At 54.0% G+C, this 26,043-nt stretch overlaps 2 protein-coding genes and 1 long non-coding RNA gene across 24 annotated transcripts in view; 2 read left to right on the top strand and 1 right to left on the bottom strand.

Annotated features, from left to right (window-relative positions):
* Positions 1–548: 548 nt before the first annotated feature.
* LOC113619579 (uncharacterized) lies at positions 549–2,331 on the bottom strand. Its single transcript, XR_003432437.1, has 2 exons — positions 1,230–2,331; positions 549–916 (listed from the first exon to the last, which is right to left on the bottom strand). It is a non-coding gene; the product is annotated as an uncharacterized LOC113619579 (long non-coding RNA).
* On the top strand, positions 1,127–23,921 carry AIF1L (allograft inflammatory factor 1 like). 4 transcript variants are annotated; one of them, XM_027104511.1, is made up of 6 exons: positions 1,127–1,261; positions 1,441–1,502; positions 12,689–12,755; positions 15,306–15,347; positions 17,627–17,789; positions 21,170–23,921. In XM_027104511.1, the coding sequence occupies exons 1-6, from the start codon at positions 1,231–1,233 to the stop codon at positions 21,255–21,257; spliced, it is 453 nt and encodes a 150-aa protein (XP_026960312.1). In that variant the 5' UTR covers positions 1,127–1,230; the 3' UTR covers positions 21,258–23,921. The 4 variants fall into 4 exon arrangements, with proteins under 4 accessions (XP_026960312.1, XP_026960313.1, XP_026960314.1 ...); XM_027104512.1 differs by lacking the exon at positions 15,306–15,347; XM_027104513.1 differs by lacking the exon at positions 1,441–1,502 and having other exon boundaries at positions 1,161–1,261.
* A 130-nt stretch (positions 23,922–24,051) lies between these two features.
* NUP214 (nucleoporin 214) overlaps positions 24,052–26,043 on the top strand; it is a 144,497-nt gene continuing 142,505 nt past the window's right edge. For all 19 annotated transcript variants that reach the window (XR_003432435.1, XM_027104499.1, XM_027104498.1 and 16 more), the window contains exon 1: positions 24,052–25,095. Coding sequence is in view for 18 of the 19 variants with exons in the window: in XM_027104499.1 (XP_026960300.1) it covers positions 25,051–25,095 (45 nt within the window). In the remaining variant the exon portion in view is untranslated. The remainder of the gene's footprint in view (positions 25,096–26,043) is intronic.

Below are 26,043 nucleotides of genomic sequence, written 5' to 3'. Positions count from 1 at the left end.
TGGGGGGCTCAGCAAGGCCCAGTTTCAGCATCCCCAATGGGTGGAGAACAGGCTTCCTCTCTGTCCCGCGGTGACATACCTCAGACCTGACATCTCATGACTCATGCAGTCCAGTCATGCTTCGGGTGTAGAGAGCCACTCTGTGGCCCCAGAGGTGGGGCTGTGGCTGGGTGGAATGTGGCAGCTGCTGAACATCTGGCTAGCAATGCAGCCCAGCAGCTGAGCAGTTGAAGATGGGGTGGCCTCTGCCCTGCAGAACCAGTGACTGGGGCCAACCAGCCCAGGGCAACAGGCTCTCTGAGCCTGAACCAGGAAGTGCATTATGAGGGTCCCATTCTATGTCAGCTGTCTTCTCTGACCTCCAGACGGGACATCTCCCAGCAACTAAGGGTTATAACTCCTATCTGCTTAAACCACCCTGATGGTAATAAAATTTATAACAGCCCCTGCTGGGTGAAAAGCGTTGTTTCCTCCATTCCATTCTGCAGAACAGAAATGCCGAGTCCTGTTTCATAGAGGTTTGAGAATTAAATGATGTAACACATATATCCTGGGTTGTGGCAAAGTGCCTGGTGCCCAGTGAGCGCTCGAGAAAAAAGGTTTTATTAACAAAACACTAATTCGTTCTAATTGATTTCAAGTGTCACTGATACCCTAGAGGCACTTTGTCATTATGCATTTTCTCAAGAAACTAAAAGTTTGTTCATCTTTCAAGAGTTCAGACTAAAGTTTGGGAACCTAGGCCTCCCTTCCAAAAGTGCGTGCTGCGCAAAAGGCGAAAGGCACGTTACAGCTCCCGGCAGCTGGGACCCGCATTTGATCTTTATAGCCATCCCACGAAGTGCGTACTAAGGTCGTCCACGGTCTGTTTAAGGGGAAACCGCGGCCCGGAGCGGGAAGGGACTGGTCGAGGTTCCTGCAGGAGCGGAGAGGGAGGTGCTCACAGGCGGCCCCCGCGCCGTGCATTTTCCGCGTCCTCCAGCAGAGGGGCCGGCGGCGGGCTCGGCGTCCAGCATAATAGCCGCTTTGATGCCGGGCGGCGGGGAGGGAGGAGAGGGGAGGCGGGTCGGGAGGGGTGGGAGGGAGGGGAGTGTCCGGCCGCCCGCGCCATCCCTCCGCCCCTCGGTCCCACCGCCACACGCCGCGCGAGCTCGGACCAGGCGCCCGCCCCTCCTCCTCGTCCTCGCCGCGGTCGCGAAGCCCCGAGCCGGCGGAAGCCCGGTGCTCACCATGTCGGTCGCGCTCAGCAACAGGTTCCAAGGTAGGTGCCGCTGTCCCCACGCTGTCCCGCGCCCCTGCCCACACCCGGTGTCCCCCGCCCGCCACCTGTGCGCACGGGGCGGTCGGTGGGGTCTGCCGCGCGCGGGAAGCGGGCGCGAGCCGAGGGCGCGCGGCCCGGGGAGACCCCCGCTTCCCCGGCCGCCTCTTTGTCTCCTCCAGGAGGGAAAGCGTTCGGTTTGCTCAAAGCCCGGCAGGAGAGGAGGCTGGCCGAGATCAACCGGGTAAGCGCGCGCCGCCGCCTTCGCTTTTCCAGCCCCGCCGCCTCCGAGGGCAGCTGGCGAGTCGGCCCTAAAGCTCCCAGCGCTCCGCGGGTCCCACCTCCGTCTGCGCGGCTGTGCCTGCCGCAAAATCAACCCCCCTTCCTCCCCTTCACCCGGGCTTCCCCCGATTTCTTTCCTCCAGCCCCCTCCCTGTGCCTCCAGGTAGGTCCCCCTCCACCCCGTCCACCGCCCTCTGGTCTCGGGTTGCAAGTTGTTACTCATAGACTAGGGAGGTAGGGCCCTCCCGGGAGCTCTGATGCCAGCCCGGCCCACCGGCCCCGGGCTCCCCAGGAGCCGGCCTGGGACCAGCTGCAGGGACTTGGCGCTGGAAGAGACCCCTGATGTCTCGAGTAATTCCCAGTTTTACAGCGAGGGACGGAAGAGAGGCTCGGAGAGGTGAGGGGGCTGCCCCTAGATGGCACAGCAAGTCTGGGTCAGGCTGCAGTTAGAACCCTGGGCTCCAGACTCACAGGCCAGTGCTCGCTCCACCCAAAAAAAGGTTGGCCTCCTGCCTCTCCCCACCCCCCAACACACAAACACACACACACACACAACTCCTTCTTACTCAGGCTTTTAGGAAAGGTTGCCTTAGAGACTTGGTGCTTTTCATCCTGATCCTAGTGGATTTCTAAAAAGAAATCCATCCGGCTGTTGCCAGGCACACAATGGGACGTTTTAGACCTTTGCTTAAACACCATTCAAATGGGCTCCCCTGGTGGCGCAGTGGTTGAGAGTCCGCCTGCAGATGCAGGGCACACGGGTTCGTGCCCCGGTCCGGGAGGATCCCACATGCAGCTCCGGCTGGGCCCGTGAGCCATGGCCGCTGAGCCTGCGCGTCCAGAGCACACGGAAGAGGCCACAACAGTGAGAGGCCCGCATACCACAAAAAAAACAAACAACAAAAAAAAAAACCTCCATTTAAATTCTAGAAGATATGGAAAACTGTTAGGGCCTGCCTGGATTGGCCAAAACTCAAAGGCAGCACAGTAAGACTGGGGCTCAGATCTGGTCTCCATTATGTACCAGCTCTGTGGTCCCCAGCGAGGACCTCTCATCACAGAGCCGGGGTCTCCGTGAGGGCTCCATGAGGGAAGGCATGTTACGTGATTGGTCCAGCACCTAGCACAAGAGAAGACCTCCATGGATGGTACTAGGATTACTTCTTGAGGAGAATGTCTCCAGGTTTCCTTCTAACTGGTTGCAGAATCATGCCCACTGAAACACGGCTGGACATTTCCCCTGCAGGCTCCCCCGGGCCACTGGGCACCCAGCTCAGAGTCCCACAGTGGAAAGTCAGCAGGGCCCTGGTGGAGTCCATGTGGAGGTGGGTCCACGGTTGGCAGCACGGTTGTAGTATAACTCTCGACAGGGGCTTGCAGTCTTTATTCGCTCCTTGATTTCCTTGGACTGCCTAGAGCTAGGCAGCCTGCCTGGTTTCATTCCACTGGCCGTGGAGTCCCATGGAGGTTCTGGGGACCCCAGGGTCCCTCCAGGTAAACTCTGGCCTCCTCATCGCCATCCTCATCTGGCCTCTTAGTGCCATCTTGAGCACAGCTGAAAGGGAGCCTGGGCGTCTGGCTGGGGCTCTCGGGGGTCCAGGCTGCTGGGCTCCCCCCCAGTTCACTCTGCGGCCAGCTCAGCCTTGGTCTTGGCTGCTTTGGTCCTCTGGACAGGAGCCTGGAACCCTGACCTCATACAGCCCCCTGGGCCACTCAGCAGGCTGGGTTCCAAGCCAGTTGAATCCACCCACAGCCAGAGGACCCCGGGCCAGAGACAGCTGGAGATGGGGGAGAGGGGATTGTAGTTGGACAGACCAGAGGAGCTGAGAGTGTGTGGGACTTTCCATGCCAACACTGCCCTTGGGGGGATGGGGGGATTAGGTGGGGTGTGGATGTGAGGCCACAGGGCTGTTTTGGGAGGTGTACTGGCTTGGCTCCGAAAGGGGAGGGGCTGTGGCTCTCTGGGGCTGGTCTGGATAGCGCTGAGATTGGGGAAGGTGAACAAGAGGGGGCTGTGTCCAACCACCTCGGGACCCCAACGCCCAGAGAGGGCAAGCAGCTGGCCAAGGCCACACCGAAGCCGGTGACAGAGCTTCCAGCCTAGCGTCCTTTCCCCGACTGGATGCTACTCTGAGACCCACCGTGTGAGCCCGGGCTACTGTCAGGTTGCTGGGACCCAGGCTCTGGGCTCCCGGAGGAAGGAGGCTCAAACCAGAAGCTTGAGCTGCTTCCCACCACAGCAGGTCAGGGTGGCCCCACCACAGTTTAGAGTCATGGGCAGAGGGGGCTGTTCACTGGCTCTGTGACCTTGGGCAAGCCACTTGAGATGATGGTAGCAGGTTTGTTGTGATTTTGCGGCGGAGATAATCTATGTAAAGCACACAGGAGAGCGGGCTGCTGTCTTGATTGCTATCATTGGTTTGTTTGGGACTTAAAAGTGTGGGAGTGGAAACCCAGGGGCAAGGTCTGAGGTAGACTGGCTGCTCGGCCTGGACCAGACCCCTTTGTCGGGCAGAATCTTATCTTCCCATGTCTGAAATGGGAGCAGAGACCCCTGCTCTGCTCTAAGTCCCTGCAACAATCGGAGGAGATGAACAGACGGAAGCTCCTTGCAGACACTTCAGGGAGTCGCTGTGTTTGAGGGTCCGAGTCGGTTTTACCCACGGCCACGGCCATGGTGGAAGTTCCCTTGGGTGGATGGATTCTGGAGGGAACCACGTTGGCAGTCCAGATTGCCTGCCTTTGGGCTGCAGCTTCACTGCCCCACTGGAGGGGGGCTTCCGGGGGGCTGGGCTGAACAGCTGCCCCAGTGGTCCCGTGGAAGCCAGCAGGCGTGAAGGATGGGGCTTCGTGACTCACTGTATGTGCTTGGGCACCACTGCGGCTGCTGCCTGGGGCAGAGCCCAGCCTGGCTATGAGCTCTGGAGGCTTCTCTGGGCCAACCGTTCCTCTGGGGCCTTTCTCCCCGCTGGGATGGGCCAGCTTCCAGAGGGCAGTGGGGTAGCTCAGTCTTGGCTATTGTGCTTATAAGGAGTCAAAATAGAAGGGGACTTGGGTGGACCTAAAGGTCCTGGTGGAACTGTATGAAAACCCACTTTTTTGGGGTTTCACTCGAGATTTTGCTCTCATTTTCTGAGCCCTTGGCGTGTGCCAGGCAGTGTGCCAGGCGTGCTTCAGACATTATCTCGTCGGATGTGCACTCCAACCCTGCGAGTGTCTGTTCCCATTTTGCAGGAGACGTCAGAGGGCCTGAGTAAATTGCCTGGGTTTAAACAGCCACACTTGAACCCAGGCTCTTCTCTCCATTTCTGGCCTTGATTGGGGCTCCTCTGTATGTGCCCGCCCCACCTCCGGGCTGTATGTGTGTGCGTGCGCGTGCGTGCTCTGCACCACTGGAGCGGGCAGGACCAGCGCGCGTCTCCTACTCCCCCACATAGCTAACATTCCCCGCGCCCTGATGGCATGGCAGGTGACCCCGGGCCAGCCGGGGCCGGCCTTATATGGCAACGGGACAAATTCCCTCCAGCTTCCCACAGGGACAGGGGGAAGCTGTGGGGCTGGGTGGGTGCCCCTCAGAGTGCCCTTAGCCTTGGAATGGAGCAGGAAGACACTGGAGGATGGTGAGAGCTGTGGCTTTGCACCCGCCAGAGGCCAGGATCTTTAACAAAACAGCATGAGTGGTGCCTTTGCTCCGGACCTGGCACTTGACGTAAATCATCTCACTGACTCCTCTCAATGGAACACTGGATTAGATAGATGCCCAGCCAGAGTCTGTAAACTTCCCCATGAGACAAGGATTACTAAGCCTCCCATTTTACAGATGAGGAAACAGAGGCTCAGCCAGGTGAAGTCACCCAGCCAGGAAGTGACACAGCCGGGATTCTGTCTCCGGACGCTGCCCCTGGCCCGCCCTGGCCCCTGTCCACCAGGTGGCTGTGGCCTCGCTGTGACACAGGCCTCTCTTGCTTATGTGGATAAGGATCTCTGGCTACTGTCCTGCCCTCTCAGCCGTCCTAGGTCGAATGAAGGGCACTCAGCATTCCCTGTAGCATTTCGGTGCCTGATGGTTATTTCAGAACCCACGTGGCACCTGTGCTGGGAAGAACTGGGTACGGCAGGCTGGATATCTCTACCTGGGGTGAGGCTTGTCCCCAGCCCTTCCCCCAGTAGTGGGGGACCTCTGAGACCTGACCCAGGCACTACACAGGTGTGTCTCTTTTCCTGTGTACTGGCAGTGCCACCCTGTCCCTGCCCAGGTGAATGTGCCCAGCTGGCATCGCCGGGCACCCGTCTCTCTTGCTCTTCCTTAATATATTATAAGGGAGATGGTGATAAGGGGCCACGTGAGCTTCTGAGGATTCAGTGTCCCCGCAGGTCCAACCAGTCTCGACCTCGGTGTGGCCATGTCGCAGGAAGCTGGAGATGGAATTTCTGCAGGGTCTGCTTCATTTGTGTAGTCAGTGGGGGTGTTTTTCTCCAGCTGCCCCATCTATTGGCGAGGGCACAGCGTCCGGATGAGGCCCCAGAGCTGCCGTGGGGAATGTGAGCCTGCTGTCCTCGTGGGTGCACGTTACAGGCTCCTGCTACACGCCAGGCACCGGGCCGGGCGTCTATGGCCTGGCCCTGGCCCTTTAAGAGCCTGTGGGCTGCATCAGAGGCCACACGGCCAGGCATCGTGCTGCCTGTCCTTGGGGTTTTCCCCCAAGGCTTCAGCCACCAGCCCCTTGGATGGCCTCCGAGATGGTGCTTATCTGCCAGCCCTAAAATTCTGCTGCCGCTAATTCATAAAGGCAAGCCTGGAGGGCCAGGAGCAGGTGCTAGAGGTACCAGCCCAGAAAGAGAGTTAAGTCAGGGTGGGCGTTGGGGGGTGCAGGCAGGTGGCAAAGGTCTGGAGGCCGGGACACAGCAGGGGCTGCCAACCTCTGCTGGTTGGGGAAATAGCCCCTCCTGGTCATGAGCACTTGGACGGGGCTCTCAGGGGGTGGGGGGAGTCTCTGATGTGCATCGGAGGTTGCAGATGACCAAGAGAGGCAGCAGTGAGCCCGTGCAGCTGCAGGCACCGTCCCTCGGGGCTGAGATGGGTGCACTCTGTCCTCCGTGGATGGCCAGTCACGACCAGTTCAGCCATAGGTATCCAAGGACAAAGCAAAGTTTGTCCTCGAGGAGGAATGACCAGGGGGTCAAGACTCACCAGGAGGACTTCGTGGCACAGTAGGGGACAAAGAAAGTTGTGGGTGGGTCTCTCCTCTGCCTTTCCCCAAGAGTTGTCTCTCGGTGTGGCTTGAGTTTGGGCGATCCAAACGCACAATGATAATCGCTAACCGTTAGTAAGTATACTAGGAGCCAGGCTCTTTCTATGCAGTTCGCTCATTTAATCTTTACGCCAACCCAGTGAGGAGGTTCTATCTTTATGATTCCATTTTGCAGATGAGGAAACTAAGGCCCAGAGTGGTAAGGCAAGTTGTCCAGGGCCACAGAGCTAGTAAGTGCTGGAGCTGGGATTTGAACCCTGGCAGCCCGAGTCAACCTCCCTGCCCCGTCCCTCTGCCTTGCACGCCCTGTACTTGCCTAGAGGAAGGATGGTTTCATCAAGACCTTGCCCTCTGGGCCTCAGTTTCCCCAGCTGTTGAACAAAGAGAGCAAGCCGGATGCTCTGAGGAGTCCCTTCTGGGTTCTGTGACTGGGTGGATGTTGGAACAGCTCTGCCACCTCCCTGGGCCTGGCCTGTGGACACTGGCTTGAGAAGCGACTGCCTGGTTCAGAGCTTCCTGTTTTCAACCCCAGGCTCCTCCCTGCTTGCATTTCCTGGTTCTTTGCCAGGGACTGACCAGGCCACCAAGGCCTCTAGACTTGCCACTCTCAGAGCCCAGGGGACCCCTGCATCCCTCATACCTGGAGGCCCTGACAGCAGTTTCTACAGCCTGAAAAACTTGTCTTTTGGGACGGTGGGTTGGAGTGGGAGAGGGGCTAGAATAAACCATCTACACACACCCCCATGCCCCTAGAGGGCTATAAAGTGGTTCCCTGGCCTCTGGAATAACATCTTTCTGCCCAAGAGGAAAGGTAACTCCCAGTATTGACTTTCTTTGCCCAGAAACCTGTGGCCAGGCCTTGTTTGGGGCAGGGAGGCAGCTGGGATGGTGAAGGGAGATAGACCTTGAATTGTGAAAACGTTGTGATCTTTAGTAAGTTGAGCAACCTCTCTGGGCCTCAGTTGTCCCATCTGTCAAATGGGAATACCCAAAAAGGAGAGAGAGCAACCATAACCAGCCTAAGTTAGGGGAGGGGTTTCCTTCCTAATCTATTTAATAGTCAGTGATGGTCTGGATGATGAGCTGTGGGTTGTAAGTGGGCTGAATGTATATAGATGTTAGCCGATAATAATAATAAATGGCTAACATTTATTTAACATTTACTAAGTGCCGGGCACTGTGTTAAGCACTTTAGATCTGTTTGCTTACATACTGTAATTCTCAGGACAAGCCTATGTGGTTAATACTTTTATCTTTCCTACAGATGAGGATACTGAGGCATAGGTAAATGAAGTCATTTTCACACAGCACTGAGTGTGCTCAGACCTAGGCATTCTGGCTCCAGTTTGCCCTCTTTTTGTTTCTGTTTTTGTTTTTCTTCCAAACATCTGGAGTGACTTCTAGCTCCATCTCCTCTGCCTGGGGGCCCAGAGTTAGGGCAGGGCGGGGCGGGTACAAGGGATCCGCCCAGTGGGCGTGGCTGTGCCCTGAGGCTGAGCTAGGATATGGGGGGAGGACCCCTGGAGGGAGGAAGCTGTGGGCTGTGCATGAGCAGGAACCGGGAATCCAAAGCTCGGAGGTGGGGTGGGAGCTGGCAGCCCAGCCAGTGGAGCTCCTGTGCCTGCCACCCGCCTTCCTGCCTCCCCGGCCCCCTGGTCCACACAGCTGCCCACCCACACGTGAACGAGTCAGCTGCTTCTCCCACCCCCGGTCACTCTGTGGCTCAAGCATTTGTCTCTGTTGGCTCTAAGGAAATGTGTGTTTCCAATCTCTGAGGCCTCTCCAGCCTCTGTCATACACACACACATGCATTTGCAAAGCTGCCTTTCCGTTGCAGGGCTGAGAGTGGAGAAAGTCATTCTGGGCTGAACGGCAGTATTCTCCATTCATTCGGTAATGTTTATTGAGCACCTACTGTACGCTGGACACTGCTGGGTGCTAGGCATCCGTGGGGCAGAGACAGTAAACACATCCTCCTGGATGTGTCCTGTGACCAAGGACCTGCCTCCTCTCAGCATCCTTCCAACACCCACTTCCTTGGGTCACTTCTACTCCCCAGCTCTCTGCAGGGAGGGAACCCAAGCAGCCTCTGCAGTGGAGCTGAATCCCAGCTCAGCCACCTGTGAGCTGTGCTTCCTTGATGAGCAAGTTGTTCATCCTTTCTGAGTCTCAATCCATTGACCCTTCCTGCAAATATTTATTGAGCACCTACTATGCAGAACCCAGCAGGGGAAGACAGATAATGGACAACACCCTTAATAAGCAATTACACTGTAAATTGTGTTAGGAGATGACTCATCATGGTATAAAAGGTGTTATCTTAAGGTGGACTGGAAGTGGAGGAGGGGACTCCAGTGGACAGAGTGGATGGGGTTGGCCTCATTGAGATGGTGACAGTTGAGTAAAGACTTGAAGGAGGTGACATGCAGATATGTGCGCTCCAGGCAGGGCACACAGCTGGAGCAAAGGTCCCATGGTGGGAGCACACCTGGCATGGGAGAGGCACAGAAGGGAGGTCAGGGTGGCTGAGGCACCCACTCTGGTGGAGAGGGGTGGGGAGTTGGGGACAAAAATGAAATACCATGTTAGATGGTGATTGGTGCTAAGGAGAAAACCGGCTTCATCAACGAAAAGACAATAATCCTGGAAGCCCCGGGGCTGCCGAGCGCACGGTCCTGGGGTCAGGTCCAGGGAGGGGTGTGGCTATCAAGCACCCTGTGAGGTCTTGTCTGTCTCTGTCTGTGTCTCATTTGTCTCCAAGACCCAGGACCATGTCCTACCCCTCGAACCCAATCTGTCTGGATCCCTAGAGGTGATCAGTGTCTATTACAGACAGGCTCCAGGCTGGTGCGGGATTTCGGGTCCACCAGAGCCTGGGAATTTGGAGGACCCCCAGGTCTTTCCCCAGAGGTTCCTAGATGTTGAGCCTTACCTGGGTTCTTGTGCCTCCCCAGGAAGGCTTTCCAGTTCCTAATGTGGTGAAGTGAAGGGAACATAGGGACAATGTGGTGAGTTGAACGTAGGCTAAATGGGTTCTACTTAAAACTTCGGAGATGGTGAAGTTCCTACTTTTACAAAATATCCTTTTCTGAACTCGTGGCAACAGTCCATGGTCATCATTTAAAGTCTTTACTTGGCAAAATAAAATCTTGAAAGCCCAATATTAGCACCTTCCCCCACGCTTTTGTGTTGTTTTTGGAAATGTTTCTTTCTGTTTCACCCCAGAGTCTGGGAACCATTGGCCAATTTGTACCTCTGCTGGACAGAAATGGGATCTGTGACCCTAGGAGGTGCCTGGGTTGCTCAGGGTCACAGACAAGAGTTAATTGCCCTACTTTTGGTCAGGGAATGGGGGTGGGGGCCTCAGTGGAGAACACCTACGAGAGGAAGCCAAGAGGAAGGGAAGGACAGACAGAGCCAGCCGACAGGAGGGCAGCCTTCCAGGCTGCAGGGGAAGGTTCCAGCTCCGTGGAGCTAAGCGCAGGCAGGGCTGTGCATGGCACACGGTAATGAGGCTCTGAGTGAGGCTGTGGCCGAGCCAGCTGGACCCCATGGGCCCTGGAGTCTGATGGACACAGGTTCCAAACCAACCCTGAGCTTCCCCAGGACCTGGGGACCCTGGACATGTCATTAGCTCTCTGGTCCTCCTGTTCTCACCTGTAAAATCAGATAACAGTGGCTGTGAGGATTGAGTGGGATAACATAGTGCCTGCCAAAAGCAAGGGGGCTATCAGAGGTCCCCTGACCCAGCGAGGGAAGCCACATTGGCGGGGGGTTCCTTCTACTCAGTCAAAGGGTGCTGAGTTAGTGTGGAGGAACTTGAACCCTGGAAGGGATCAGATTCTGCCCTACACGGAATTGTACCTACTGTTTACTGAGCACGGACGCTCGAGCCAGGTGCTAACTGCCCGCAGTGGGTTGTCTCGATTGAGGGGTAGGTGTCTGAGGAGGTGGGTACCCGTGAGCCCCTTTGACAGCTAGTAAGGAGGGGGCTGAGGATCCAAACCCAGAGGGCTTCATCCTCACTTAGGTTCTTGTCATTGTCCCATTCTACCTTCCATTTACAGTGACTGGAGAGGTAGTGAGTTCCCTGTCCTAGGAGATGTGTAAGTACAGACCTGGTCATCATTTAGTGGGAAATGACGTCAGGAATTTAGAAACATATTGAGTGATTGACCCAGATAAATTTCTTTTTAATTTAAAAGATCATTTATTGAACTACAAGTACATATTTGTATGGAATGTTCCAAAATTTAGAATTAGAATTTTTTTAAACCCCTCAAAATTCACTTATAAGATGTCTTTGGTTGGCCTGGTCATAGTAGGAAAAACATTTAAGAGAATGGTAGAAACCCCAAGTTCAGCATAATGATTACCTCTGGGAAGGAAAAGAAATTGGATTAGGGAGGGGCAGAAGGGTCCTTCAAACTGTGTATTAGTTAGACCTAGATAACATTTAACATCATTTTGTTTTGTTTTATTTTATTTTATTTATTTATTTTTTGGCCGTGCCACGTGGCATGCAGAATCTTAGTTCCCCGACCAGGGAACGAACCCGTGTCCCCTGCAGTGGAAGTGTGAAGCCTTAACCACTGGACCGCCAGGGAAGTCCCTAACGTCATTTTAAACAGGGACTTCCTGTAATTTTAGGATAAAATTTAAATTTATCCTAAAATTATCCTTTAGGATAAGGACCTTGTCTTATTCACCTTGGTCTCACCTGCTCCCTGGATGCCTAGAATAGAGCAGTGTAGACTGTGGTTCCTCAAAAACTGTTGAAGGAATGAAGGAGTCACAGCCATGTCCAGTTAACTCAACGAGGAAAGCAAGGTCCAGGGAAGTAGAGGGGATTTGTGGACTCTGGTGCCAGGATGGGAACACACCTTCTGTTTCCTCATCTGAATGCAGGTTCTAGGGACGCTTAAAGATTAGCAACAAGGCAAGTAAGATACCTGGCCACTGCGCCCAGCCTAGCAAGTGCTAATTGTTAGTTTTTTGTTTTAAAGCCGGGCGAATACCTGCTCACTGCCCATCTTTAAGGGTCAGGGTTAAAGATAGATGCAGGCTCTAAAGTCAGACAGAGCTGACTTGAAGTTCTGGCTCTGTGAACCTCAGTTTCCTCATCTGTAAAATGGGAGTAATAATAGTTGCCACCTCTTGGGCCCACTGAGAGATCCGGAGCGACCATGTAGGTTAGCGCTTCATTCTGGGGGCTGTTGTTAGTCCCTTCCCATCTCCTCCCAACTCCATCTGGTTCTGAAAAGACTCATTTGAGTCTCTCCAAGCATCTGAGGGGAAGGTGGGCCCTGTTTTACAGGTGAGGACACAGGTGAGAGGGTAAGTGACCTCTCTAGCAGTGGACAGTTATTTTCTGACTAGAGAGAGACTAATAATAATAATATAGCAGTTGCTGTTTACTGAACACTCTCCTTGGATTCTCATGCAGGAAGACGCTATGATAGTTATACCCATTTGGCAGATAAAGCAATAGAGATTCAAAGAGGGATCAGTTTGTTCAGGGTCACATACCTAAGAAGTTAACGCCAGGGCCAAGCCACGTGTCTTTGGTTGCTCATGGCTTCATGGATCTTGGAGCCGGGGTGCCCTGGGGGGAAGCCCAGGTCCCTGCACCCGTAATTCAGAGGTTGACTGAAGGTGTTTAGTCTTCCACAGCGGAACCTCTGGACCCCACCCCCAGCTGCTGAGCAAACTTCCTACCCATGGGGTGGATTTTACCGATCCGCCTCTGGGGGTTGACAGGAGGCCAGGACTACCACTGCCCTGCGCGGCCAAGCCCAGCCACCTGGCGGGAGAGGAGGCGATGGGCAGTGGGCCTGTGTGTTGGTGAGTTCTGCCTGCTGACCCCTTGCTCAGTGCTGTCCTCTCTCCTCTGTAGGAGTTCCTCTGTGACCAGAAGTACAGTGATGAAGAGAACCTGCCGGAAAAACTTGCAGCCTTTAAAGGTGAGCTGGGGCTGGCTGCCCACCCTCCCCCCCAGGAGAGCTGGGTGGGCCCCTCCACCCCCTTATACAAATCCTCACCCGCAGGGCCAGGCTGCACCCGTGTTGCATCCACAATACCCCTCTTCCCGACAGGCTGTGAGACGGGATGCCCAGCCTGGGGGCACAGGCCCCTCGTCCCTCGCCTGCGGGCTCCAGCCGGCCCTGCCCTTCCCTCCCTTCTGCTGCCCAGCAGGGCTCAGGTTGGCTCCTGCCCGCCCCTGCCCAGGCCCTGCTCGCTCCCGGGGCCCCAGCACACAATCAGCTCTTTGTAGCAGCCCTTGTCTCTCCCCCTGCGCGGTGGAGCATCTTGGGAGCCCCTGCGGAGAATGGACGTTTGTGTCACCACAGTGGGGCAGGGGGCAGAGTTTCTGCCCATTGAATCTCGGCAGCACAGGATGAAAAGAAAACAGGGCCCGGGAGTCCGCGCGGGGAGGGGGCGGCATAAAGGTCCTTCTGTTCCGGGCCCTGGCGCTTGGTTCTCAGCCAGCGGCTCGAAAGGAGAGGAGCTGTGCACATAAGGAGTGGGACAGACCCACCTTTCCTGTCCGGGAGATGCACTCGCGCTGCGGGGGCCCTGGGCGCGCTGGGGGACCACGTGAACATCCTCCAGGCTGCGTCCCCCCTCCCCCCCCAGAGTCTTGGCAACGTGGACACCCTCCCTGCTCCAGGGCAAGGAACCTGCCAATGCTCCTCAGACCGCTTATAACGTAGCCATCCTTAGGCAGGACACCAGTGGCTAAGCATTTGCTGAGCCTGACCTTGTGTTCAGGGCTGCGATCTTCCTGCCTCATCCCAATCCAGCCAGGAGGGAGATGGTGGGAGCTTTAGTTTACAGATGAAGAAACTCAGGCTCAGAGAGGTGGGGTCATTTGCCTGGGGTCACACAGCTCACCTATGGCAGAGTTGGGGCTTATACCCATATTGGTTTCACTCCAAATCCCCTGCTTGTCACCGTTACACAATGGTGCTTTTTACATGGGAAGGAAGGAAGGGAGGAAGGAAGAGAAAGAAAGAAAGAGAAAGAGAAAGAGAGGGAAAGAAAGAAAGAAGGAAGGAAAGAAAAGAACTAGAAGAAAGAAAGGAAGGAAGGAATAAAGAGAAAGAAAGAAAGGAAGGAAGAAAGAGAAAGAAAGAAAAGAAAGAAGAGAAGAAAAGAAGAAAAAAGAACTAGAACGAAGACACGCCCACCCCTGGCTGTTTCCCCTGCCCCATCCCTCTGCCCCTTCCCCTCCCAGTGCAAAGCAGGAGCAGCCAGACCTTTCCCTTCTCCCTGGATACCAATAGGGTCACTCTTCAGAGGTGGCTCTGAGAGGAGGGACAGAGGTCCCAGGGGTCTAAGGACCATTCTCCTTGTCTTCATTGGGCTGTAGGATAAGGGTCCATCCTGGGACCACAGGAGGTTACCTTGGAAGCCAAGGGACTACGGAGGTTTCAAACCATTCACTCATTTGATCTCCAAATGAGCCTTACTAGGCACCAGGCCATCTGGGGCCTGGGTACACAATGGAGAACACACAAGACGGCCCCTGGCCAAAGGAGCCCGTGTCCTAGTGGGGGAGGGGTGGTGACGAGAGAGCAAGGAAGTAGAAAGTGTGTCATGGTAGCAGGTGCTTTGCGGGGGTGACTGACGGTGCCCGGTTAAAAAGGCTTGGGGGCCCTGAAGGCGTGAGGAGGGGCCCTGAGAATGCCCGGGAGGAACATGCCAGGCAGAGGGGCGGCAAGCCTGGGCTCAAGGGTCACTGGCAGGACCTTGGCTTTCCCATGCTGGCTGCTGGGGCAGAATAGACCCTGTGGCTACTCAAGGCCGCACGACTTGTTTGCCCCCACTGCCTGGTCAGGAGACACCAAGCTCGTTGCTCCGACCCCTTGATCAGGGAGGTTTAACTCAAAGTCTGCAGGTGAGGTTTGCAGGGAGGGTCTCTGCGCCCCGGGCACTGTATGTGCCACTTTGTAGTCAAGGGCAGGTCTGCGGGCATTTCTCCAGAGAGAGCATCAGATTCTCAGTGGTAGCCATGACCGCCCCCCCGCCACCAAAAGTTCAGAACTACAGGGACTTCTTAAATTGGGGGTTCTCACACCTAGCTGCCCATCCGAATCGCCTGAGATACTCTGAAAACACACCAATTTCTGCCTCCCAGATCCTGCAGATCTGCATCTCCAGGGCCGGGAATTTATTCTGGTCACTTTACAGCCGATTCGGATGCAGCCAGCCCACACTGGGGGCCTGGGGGGAAGCCGCTGCCCTTCTTGGTACAGGGTCAGAGTGGCCCCCGGGCACCTTTCTCCATGGTGCCTGTGAGCAGGTGATGCAGGTGGGCAAGCCCTTTTCCCAGAGACAATGGTTTTCCCCAGAGGAATGACGGGACTTGTGTCAAGACCCCGACGTGGGGTGAGGAGGATGGTGTGGGCACCCTGGGGACCCAGCCAGCTGCCCTCAGGGGAGTCCCTGGGACCCTGCAGGGGGCAGCCCTGCTTCCCAGTTAATGCCAGTTTTTGCTCTGTGATTTCCAGAGAAGTACATGGAGTTTGACCTGAACAATGAGGGCGAGATTGGTGAGTGAGTGGGTGAGCCGGCGGGTGGGGTGGGGGAGAGTGCTCCGTGGGTAGGGGGTGTGGGCGTCCAGAGAACCTCACTGACTCACCTGCATGGGTGAGCGGCCTGGGGCTATATTTTGAGGATGACAAGCACCGATTGAAGCTTCCCCGATGGGCCAGGCCAGCCAAGCTGGCCTTGAACTTGTCTGCCTTTCACCCTGGATCCCCTGCCCCCCAAACTCCTCTCCCCACTGCTTCCCTCCCCGACCCCAGCTCCCTGCCCACACCCCAGCCTCCCACCCCAGGGGCTCCCCGGACTCAGGATAGAGGTGCCATCCAGCCCAGGGCTGGAGATGCTCAGGCTGTTGCCACCCTGGCCCAGGGGGCTAGCATTTCCTTTGTCCCCAAGCCTGTCCTTCCATTTGAACACTGTCCTGCAGTTGACAAGGGCCTTCCATGGACATTGGTCCTCTCTTCCAGCAGACCTTTATTGTGTCCTGCCGTCCAGGCGCTAGGGGTGACAAACACCTTTTCCATGGCACTTATGTTCATGACCATACCTTGACCTTCACCAGTAGTGTTATGACACGGTCAAGGTCGGTTTAATTGTTCCCATTGTACGGATGAGGAAACCGAGGCTCAGAACGGTGAAAGGACTTGCTTGGGGCATGTGGTCATTAAGTGGCAGCCAGGGCCCAGATCCCAGCCTGTGGTTTCCGAGTGGGTTCTCCCTCCAGCGTTTCTCCCGCTCCTCTGTCTTCTCACATTTTTCTCCTTTTTGAATATTTTTATCCCTTTTTTTCTTAAAGCGATGTATCAAATGAATACATCGTCATCCTAAAACGTTTTGGCAATCACAGCAAAGCACAAAGACAAAAATACATCGCCACAATCCCACCTCCCAGAAATAACTGTGATAAAGATTTTGGTTTATATCCTTCCATTCTTTGTTCTAATCACAAACACCGTTCGATACCATTTTAGGACCTCCTTTTAAAATTTTGTACAATATATTGTTAGTATTTTGACATATAATTCATTTTTTTAAATATAATTAATGGCTGCATGATATTCCATTTGGGGACAGACTATAATGTGTTCAGCCAATGCCTTAGTATCACCCATTTAAATGATGTCTGATTTTAACTCATTGATAATCCTGTGAAGAACGTCTTTGTACATAAATCATTATCCGCATTGCTGATTATTTCTTTAGAGTAAATCTCAGGAATTAGACCTTCTGGGTCAAAGGCTTTTGAAGCATCTTGCCAAATTGCCTTCCAGAAAGGTCTTGCCAATTTAGAGCGTGGCCAGCAGCGTGTAGGAGACCTTTCACTTCTTCCTGTAGAACACTGCCCAGCTTTCTTTGAAATGCCCTGGACATCCTGGCACCTAAGGGTCTGGCACCAGTCGTGCCGGCCCTGCCTCTCCGGTGAGCTGGCCCACTACTCCCCTGACCCTAAAATTGGCCCCTTGCTCCACCCGCACTCCCACTGTCCTTTGCTGACCTGACGCATTGTTCACGGAACAATCCGAAGGAAATTGCCTCAGATCTTGGGAGCCAGGAGGTCAGAGGCACCAACTCCTCGGAGTGTAGTGACTTTGGTGCCTCCCTTGTTTTTCTTGAATTTTGTTCTTTTGTTGGTTTTCCTGCTCTGCGGGATGTTCTTGGCATCCTCGCCCTTCCAGCGAGGTGGAGCCAGGGACCGCAGGGTGGGAGTGGCAGGTGGGGAGAAGCTGCCACCGCGCCCTGGAAAGTGACTCCTGATGCCTGGGTCAGGCCGACTCCCTGACCCCACCTCACTGGGCCGTGACTTCCCGGGTAGCTGGAGCCGCAGGCTCACGGTCACCTGAACCTTAGGCAGCAGCAGAGAGAACAACAGAATGAAGAAGAGAGGCTGTGTTCCTGGACACCTGCTGTGTGCCAGGTGCTTCTGCTGCATCCTCGCTCCAGATGATCCCATCAACCCATTTTACCACTGATGGGAGGAGGGGCTCAGAGAGGTTAAGTAGTTTGTCCCAGGTCCCACAGCCAAGAATAGCAGAGCTGGGTTCCAACCCAAGCCTGTCTGACTTTAGAAGCCCAAGTCCCTAACCACTAGTCCATACTGCCCCCTCAGAGAGCAGGGAAGGTGTGATGGGCTCATTCTCCCTGGAGGAGAAAAGCTGTCGACTGCAGTCTCCAGGGATGGACTCTCCTGCCGGGCTTGTTCTGGGCATGGGGGTGCCAGAGGGGAGCTTCCCCACTCAGCCGGGCCCCCTGACTCCACTTAACGGCTCTGCTTTTCCTCCGGCAGACCTGATGTCTTTAAAGAGGATGATGGAGAAGCTTGGGGTCCCTAAGACCCACCTGGAGATGAAGAAGATGATCTCGGAGGTGACGGGCGGGTTCAGCGACACCATCTCCTACCGAGACTTTGTCAACGTGATGCTGGGGAAACGGTCGGCGGTCCTCAAGCTGTGAGTACCTCCCACCTCTCCTGGGACCTCTGGAGGCAAAGTCATAGTGTGTGGAGAGGCTCCTGGCTTGGGCGCCTCAGCCAGTCCCTAGCCAGGAGGTAATTCACTATGTGATCTGCTGGGCAAGATGCTTAATTCTGATGAACACGATTTTCTTATTTGTCAAATGGTCACATTAATATGTACCTTGCAGGCAAAACGAGCCTGTAGCAGAACCTCTGGTAGAATCAGTGCTCAGTAAGTGGCCGGCTGTGATGGTGACGATGATGATAAATGCACTGCTGAAACCTTCTGAGCCTCAGCTTCCTTGTTTCTAGAGTGACTCTACCACCCCATGGGGTTGTGAGTATAACAGAGTCAAAAACCGGCTCTAAAGGGAGGTATCGTTCAAATTTTGATGCTATTTCTTGCTACTGAAACGACCTTGGGCAAATTACTTTCCTTCACCTATAAGACAGAGATGGTCATAAATATCTTTTTTTTTTTTTTTTTTTTGCGGTACGCGGGCCTCTTACTGTTGTGGCCTCTCCCGTTGCGGAGCACAGGCTCCGGACGCGCAGGCTCAGCGGCCATGGCTCACGGGCCCAGCCGCTCCGCGGCATGTGGGATCTTCCCGGACCGGGGCACGAACCTGCGTCCCCTGCATCGGCAGGCGGACTCTCAACCACTGCGCCACCAGGGAAGCCCCGGTCATAAATATCTTGCATGAAGTGTTGTCCTGAGGGTTAATGAGATAATATATATGAAGTGTCTAGCCCAGTACCTGGCTGACGGCAAACACCTAGTGTATGGTGGCCAAAATCACACTTTGCGGGTACTTCCCCACTGGAGAGCAGCAGAGAAATTCCTTGGAGAGTCCCATGGTATGTGTTCAAGCTGTAAAGGACACTCACTTGCCTTTTACGCGATAAGATTAACTTTTTCTTAAAAAAATTGAAGTATAGTTGATTTACGATATTGTGTTAGTTTCAGGTATACAGCAAAGTGATTCAGTTATACACATGCATGTTTTTTTCAGATTCTTTTCCATTATAGCTTATTACAAGATACTGAATGTAGTTCCCTGTGCTACACAGTAAATCCTTGTTGTTTGTCTATTTTATATGTAGTGGTGTGTATCTGTAAGATTAACTTCTTCAAATGTACCAATGTAAAATATACCGGTCTCATTTTACAAAGGGGGAAGCGGGGTGACCTGCTGGTAAGCCCACGGTTCAGGCTGGTCTGGTTGGAGTGTTTATTGTCGGGAGGGATGGGGCAGGAGGGGTGGTGGGAGAACCGTCCAGGTCAGATCATGCTGCACCTGAGAGGCCAGGTGGTAGCAATAAGAGTGGTGATGCTATTAAAAACCACACCTAAGATTTAGTGGACATTTACTATGTATTGGGCACTTCCAATCTGATCCATCTAGTCTGCGTAGTGACTCCTTAGCTGTATCATTCATTCATTCAGCAAATATTTATTAAGCACCACCTATGTGCCAGGAATTATGCTCGGTGCTGGGGACACATGAATTACTTACATTCTGATGGAAAGAGACAGACAAAAACAAACCACAACACCAGATTGCAACAGAGCAATACAAAGAAAAATAAAGTGGGCGAGAGGAATAGAGAGGCGTGGCATAGTAGGCAGAGAGGGTCTCATTGAGCAGGTGACATCTGACCTCCTGCGCGAGGGAGATGTGAAGAAACGAGCCATGGGAATATCTAGGGGAAAGCATTCCAGGCAGAGGAAGCGGCAAGTGCAGAGGCCCTTTTACGCTCAAGGAGTAGCACAGAGGCCCGTGTGCCTGGAGTGCAGTGAGTGAAGGATGAGTCTGCAGAGATGGGCAGGGGCCAGGTGATGTGGGCCACGGTTGGTTTAGCATTTTGTACTGCCGTGGAGGGATGCCATTGGAGTACTCTAAGCTAGGAGCTGACTTTTAAAAGGCCCCCTCCGACTGCGGTGGGGACAAGAGTGGCAGCAGGCAGGCCGGTAGGAGGCTCGTGCGCTTGTGCAAGTCACAAATGAGGCTCTCAGCCTGGAGAGGCTGTAGTGGAGGTGGGCAGGGGCTGTCAGAGTTGGGAGTGATTTTGGAGGTAGAGCTAGAAGGGTTGTTTCCAGGTTTAAAAGAAAACAAGGAGTCTGATGGTTGTAAGGTCTGGGATCTGAGTTAACTGAGTGATGGTGCTGTTTGCTTTGAGAAAAGAGCAGGGGGGAAGGTGGGAATTGAGCTCAGTTTTGATGTATTGAATTGGAAGAGCCCCTAGACACGCAAGGGGAGGGGTTGAGGAGGGAACTGCCTGTGCAGATCTGGAGCTCAGAGGTAAGCCGTTTGTGGACTGTCACGCTTTGTTGTTGTTTTTTTAAATTTTATTTTTTAATTAATTTATTTATTGGCTGCGTCGGGTCTTCGTTGCTGCGCATGGGCTTTCTCTAGTTGCGGCGAGCGGGGGCTACTCTTCGTTGCGGTGCACGGGCTTCTCATTGCGGTGGCTTCTCTTGTTGCGCAGCACGGGCTCTAGGCGTGTGGGCTTCAGTAGTTGTGTCACACTGGCTCGGTAGTTGTGGCTCGCGGGCTCTGGGGAGCAGGCTCAGTCGTTGTGGTGCACGGGCTTAGTTGCTCCACGGCATGTGGGATCTTCCCGGACCGGGGCTCGAACCCATGTCCCCTGCATTAGCAGGCAGGTTCTTAACCCCTGCGCCACCAGGGGAGCCCGACTATCACACTTTGGATGGGATTTAAAGCCAGGGACTGAAGGAGCCCACCCAGGGAGGGAGTACAGAGGGTGAAGGGCACTGTCACTTGGAACAGCTCCAGGATGCGAGTGCTTTTGACATCCTCACTTTCAGTTGGAAACATTGAGCATCGGTGGGGTTGAGTGTCTTGCAGGAGTCACCAGCTGGGAAGGAGTAGGGCTGGGATTCAAATCCAGGCAGTTTCCCTCCAGAGGCTATACTTTGAACCCCCATCCTCTTCTGCTGCCCAGATTTTACTGTCAGAGTAGTGGGAGGTTTTTGAAGATCTGAAGGGGTTTTGAGCAGAGCCACGGCCCAGCCGAGCTCTGCTTCCTCCAGGCAGTGTGCTCAGGGGAAGGCGCATGACCTAGAAGTCCGAGGTCTCGAGTGAGTGTCGTCCTGCCTCGGGCTGCCTGTGTGACTCGGACGAGTCTCATTGCCCCTTTGTGTCTCAGCTTTCTCCTCTGTAAAATGGGCCTAGCAGCCCCCTCTGTGGAGTTGCCGCATGGGCTTCTGGGAAAATCTCGCTGGAGAGTGGATGCAAGGGCATTCTGTGGAGGACCCTGCAGACATGAGGGCTGGGATGATCTTTCCCTGGACGAGGAAAGGAGTCCTAATCCTGTTTTGTGTTTTCTTTCTTTTCTCCGTTTCTGAACCAGAGTCATGATGTTTGAAGGAAAAGCCAACGAGAGCAGCCCCAAGCCAGTTGGCCCCCCTCCAGAGAGAGACATTGCCAGCCTGCCCTGAGGACCCCCGCCTGGACCTGCCCCGCCCTCCCCACTCCTCTGCCTCCCTCCTGATCTCACTGCCCTTCTCGACTCATTGCGATGTGTCTTATTTGTTCTGTTTGGTCGTCGTGCGTTTGTTTTTTCGTCAGCAGAGTCAGTGATCTCTTTGTATAGCACAAGTTATCTGCCTTAAAGGGGCTCTGGGTTGGGGAGTCCAGATCCCTCCTTCTCTTATTCCCTGCATCTCCCCTCCCTGTGCAGAAGGGCTGACATTAAACCAAAAACCAGAGGGTGCAGGGCCAGGACAGGGAGACCGGAAACCTGTGATTCCCGCACTTGAAGCTGGTACTGTTTGTCCTTCCAGGTCACTGAGCTAAGTCCTGGTACCCTGGCCTGGCCCTGGTGAGGCCCTCTGCCCCTTTCAGAAGACCCTGGAGTCGGGATAAGGCTGCAGGGCCTCGTTAGGGTATCCTCGGACAGCTCTGTGGTTCCAGTGCTCTTGGGTGGGCCAGGATGTGGCCACGCAATGTCCCACCTCCTCAGCTGGTCCCCTCTCAGTCCACACTTCGTCTTATCCTTAGTGAGGTGACAGAAGGAGAGAAGGAGAGGGACTTGGCAATTTGAGCCCTTCAGGAAGGTTCCAGAGGAATCCTCTAGCCTTGCCCCCTGGCCACACCTTTACAGGCAGCTCTGTGCAGCTCCCCCTGACCCTTGCTGGGGCTTCAGAGGCAGAGGGGGTCCAGGGGCCTTGGGGGAGGGGATTCAGCTCAGTCTAGTCCCACCTTTTAGGGAGGATGTTGAGGGCTACAGGATAGGAGGATGAGGACTTAAATGCTCATGGCAAAGAGAGGCAGCACCACTGTTAAGCCAGGAGCTGAGAAATAGGTTGCCTTTCTGATCCCAATCTGCTTGAAACCTGACTCTGCTTCCCCATTTGCCTTCACACCTTCCTTACACCATTCATTCATTCATTCATTCACTCACTCCGTCATTCAACAGGTATTTATTTACAACCTATTATAAGCTTTAAGTCCCCCCACTTTGTCCTGACATGTGCCATGTCCAGTGTCTCTCTAATTCATCATTCTGTTTCCAAATCACTCAAAACCTTGAGCTTGGGGATTAGACTGTCACCTGTGTTTTTTATTATGGACTAGGGTTTTAGAGCCCTGACTCACCCTGTAGGTTAGCTGGGCCAGGCCTCTCAGTTCACAGGTGAGGAAACTGTGGTGACCCACAGGGATTAAGTGCCTTGCCCTAGGGCGGGGGTCAACCTGGAGATGGAAGATCCGGACCGGGGCCCAGGTGTTCAGATGCCCTGCCCATGCCTCAGTCAGTGATGAAAACAAGGGAAGGGGCGGAGAGGGGCAGTCTCCTAGGTCAACCCTTGGGCAAGGCCCTGGGCCAGGATTCACCCTTCCCAGTGCCTCCGAGGCAGCATCAGCAGGGACCCCAGCCTTGACCCCACCTGTATTCTGGAGTCCCTTCCCCTGCCCACTCAGGACTTAGATGCATCATCCATTGAACATGTTTATTAACCACCTGTTATGGGCCAAGAGCTAAGAACCCAGTAGTGAAATGGACAGTCTAGTAGGGAAGTCTGACCCAGGTGATGAAAGTTAGGAAAGAGGAGGGTATGAGGTGACTGCAGGGCAATCCTGGGGGGCCTAACTGGGCCCAACACTGGGCAAGGGTCTTGGAGAAGCCTTCACAAACCTGAAGAGGAGAGCTGGGGGGGGTGCTGGAGCCCCTGGGAGCTCCCTGTGACTCCTCTGACCCGTAATCAAGGCCAAGGAACTGACTTTACAGCAGCTGCAGGGAGTGGAGCAGGTAGGGGATGGGGAAACGGCCAGGTTGGGTTAATCCACTGGTCTCGACCAGTTCAGGAACGAGATTATTTGGCCACGACTGGCTGATCTTCGGCCTAAGAAGGTACTTCAAATGCATAAGCCTAGTTGAAGTTTAAACCCCAGCAGAACATTCCACCCTGTAAATATAAAATCTCACCTCCACTCCCTCCCCTGCCTTTTTTTTTTTTTCTCCTGAGATCCTTAGATGAGCAACTGCCTGTCTCCACCCCTTCCCACTGACTCTCCTTTCTGGGACAGGCTGAGACCTTTGAGCAAGGTAATGCCTTCCTTGACTACCCATCATAGTGTATCTGTACCTCACTCAGACAGGAGGACAGAACCAACCAGGCTTATTTCAGCGGGTTACACAATTTACAAGACTGCAGGAAACCTTCTTAAGGGAGGAGAGCAAGTGGGTGTGTCCCCAGCTTCTAGAAAGGGCAGGAAAGAGTTCTCTCATTGGATGGGGAGTGTCCTGGGGAAACTTTACCAGCTCCTTCATCATTTGGAATTCAACTTCCAGAGGGAGAGGGTCTCAAGAGTGGTCCCTGGAAAGGGGGTGTGGTCTGCATGTATTTCAGGTTGTGGCTATTAGCTCTAGGACTCTTACCTCTCTGGCTAAGGGCTCAGCTTCTAGGAGTTCAGCTGTCTTCTTTCTGAAAGACCAAATCTAACTAATGTAACCAGCAGCTTGGGGACTGCCGAGTATGGCTCTGTCCCTGCCATTCAAAAGGAAGGAGTGTGTCGGGCAAGTTCAAGTGGATGCAGTATGTGTGTGCGGGTGCGTGTTGAGTATGTGTGGTACTGGACTGGAAATAAAACAGACAAACTTATCAACGTCTTGACTGGTGTATTTTGGGGGTGGTTCCGGGGTCAGCAAATTCAGAAGAGCTAGCTGATATAGTGACACGACTGAATGTGTCCTGTGTGCCTTTACTCCTCACAGCAACCCCATGAGTAAGGTTCTATTATATCATCCTAGTTTGATAAATGAGAAGCAGGCTTGGAGCAGAGAAGCAGTTTGCTGAAAACCAAATAGTAAGTGGCAGAATACACCCCCGCCTCCCGGAGCTGGCCCATGGGCTCCAAGTTAAGAATCTCTGTCCTAGAGCATTTATAATATAATTCAACTACAAAAATCTCCACGTAGGACTGTGTAATAGCCAGCAATCAGCAAGGCTGAATTCTAATCCAGCCTTCACCACTTTCTGACTGAGGGGCATTGGGGAATTTTCTTAACTTCTCTGTGCTCCCAGCTGCCTCATCAATTAAATGGCAATGATAACTGCTAGGTGACTAGGATGTCTTTGCGCAGTGTTTCGCGCAGTTTCCAGGCTTGTTACTCCAACGAGTAAACAAAGCTGATCGCTGGGGCCCTTTAATATCCCCTTTCAGCCTTCAGACACGTAAGGGTCTCCTTGGCGAGAACCCGGCCCCCCGACTTTCTGAGAACCTTTTTCTTCCACACTCCTGTAAAGCCTTTCTCAGAAGCTACAGCCCCTTGGAAATATTTGTCAAGTTCCCAACTCCTCTGAAATCGGAACTATTAATAACCACCTACATCCAAAGACTACTACGAAGTTTCAACGAAACGAACGTGGAGGACTCGCGCCTGCACTTCCCAGTATGAGAAACCAACAGGAAGCAAGCGCGCTCCACCTGAAAACGCGGTGGCGGCACCTGGACGCTCCCGGGCGCAGGCGCACAGACCCCGGGCCACGCCCCATACTCTGTCAGAGCCGGCCAATGGGAGGCGGCGGCCAGAAGAGCTCGCGACTTTAGATGGTCCCTCCACCTCCCTCGGCCCGAAACGTGTGATGTCATCAAAGCGCGCCGGAAAATACGTCATGCCCGCGCGCCGCTAGAGCTGAGGGAAGGAAGTTGGCCTGGGGGCCGCCTCGGCTGTGTCTGCAAGGACGCGGGCAGCTGCGGTAGCTGCTTTGACCTGTTGAGGGCGGCGCGATGGGAGACGAAATGGATGCCGTGATCCCCGAGCGGGAGATGAAGGTCAGACACTGGCCGGGGCCTCCCTCCCTTCCTTAGTTCTGGTGTTGCCTTGGAGCCCCGCTGACCCGGGAAGCTCGGATGTCCGCTGACCCGCCCCGCCCCCCCCCCGCCCCCGCGCCTCCTGCTTGAACAATTTGCCGCTTTCAGAATTCTCTTTACCGCGTCCTGGAGCGCTCTTCAGTGCAGTCGGCGTGAAAGCCCCACCGAATGCGGTTTCCGCGTCCCCTGTTGGTCTTGTGCGAGCCTCTTGAGTTATCCTAGCCCCTTTAATGTGGTGATTGGAGTACTGGTACTAACTACTGTTTATTGAGCGTTTACTGTGCAAGGCACTGATAATTATCACAGCAACCCCACGGAATACTTGTTAATGTAGAGGAGCAAATCGAGGCTCGGAAAGTAACTTACCCAAAGCCGCATTTGACAAGCGGACTGAAAACCAGATTGTTGTTACTGTTTTTAAGACCCTCCTCTCTCGCTGTACTAGTAAGGCGGTCTACGCTTGCCTAATGCAGAGCCAGGGTTCATCACTTATCCTACAAGAGCTTTAGTTAACTAGAATCGGAGGGCTGTTTCGGGACAGGAAATCAGCCTGAAGTCAGGAAGCTTGAGAGGGCCAGGTGAGCCAAATGATGGTTGTAAACACCCGAAAGGAAATAAGTTGTAGGAATATTTTAGGCATTTGAACAACAAATCACTGAAATGCATTAGGGAGTAGTAATCCACACCATGTTTAGAATAGTGATGCCCTCGTTCTTCTTGAGAATCACCGCCAAGGGTGAGCAGCCCAGTGAGAGTGTGCCATATTTCATATGCTGGAGCAGAAGGATGAAAAGGTTTTAGAACCACAGACTTAGAAAATGATGGCCTCCCTTTAAGTTTCTGATTACAAGACCCAAGTAGGATATTTGGGATTATCAGGATGAGAATTAACAAAAAAGGTTGAAAATT

Source organism: Aethalodelphis obliquidens, unplaced genomic scaffold (genome assembly GCF_003676395.1).
Source record: "Aethalodelphis obliquidens isolate GAN/ISIS:26980383/991018 unplaced genomic scaffold, ASM367639v1 scaffold7, whole genome shotgun sequence".
Classification (NCBI taxonomy): Eukaryota; Metazoa; Chordata; class Mammalia; order Artiodactyla; family Delphinidae; genus Aethalodelphis; species Aethalodelphis obliquidens.
The sequence above is the reverse complement of the archived record's forward strand: the minus strand, read 5'-3'. Positions and strand labels throughout refer to the sequence as shown.

Coding starts and splice junctions, on each gene's coding strand:
- AIF1L (XM_027104511.1), top strand. CDS start 1,231: ATGTCGGTCGCGCTCAGCAACAGGTTCCAAG. Junction 1,503..12,688: donor GGCTGGCCGAGATCAACCGG/GTAAGCGCGCGC, acceptor TCTCCTCTGTAG/GAGTTCCTCTGTGACCAGAA. Junction 15,348..17,626: donor GAACAATGAGGGCGAGATTG/GTGAGTGAGTGG, acceptor TTCCTCCGGCAG/ACCTGATGTCTTTAAAGAGG.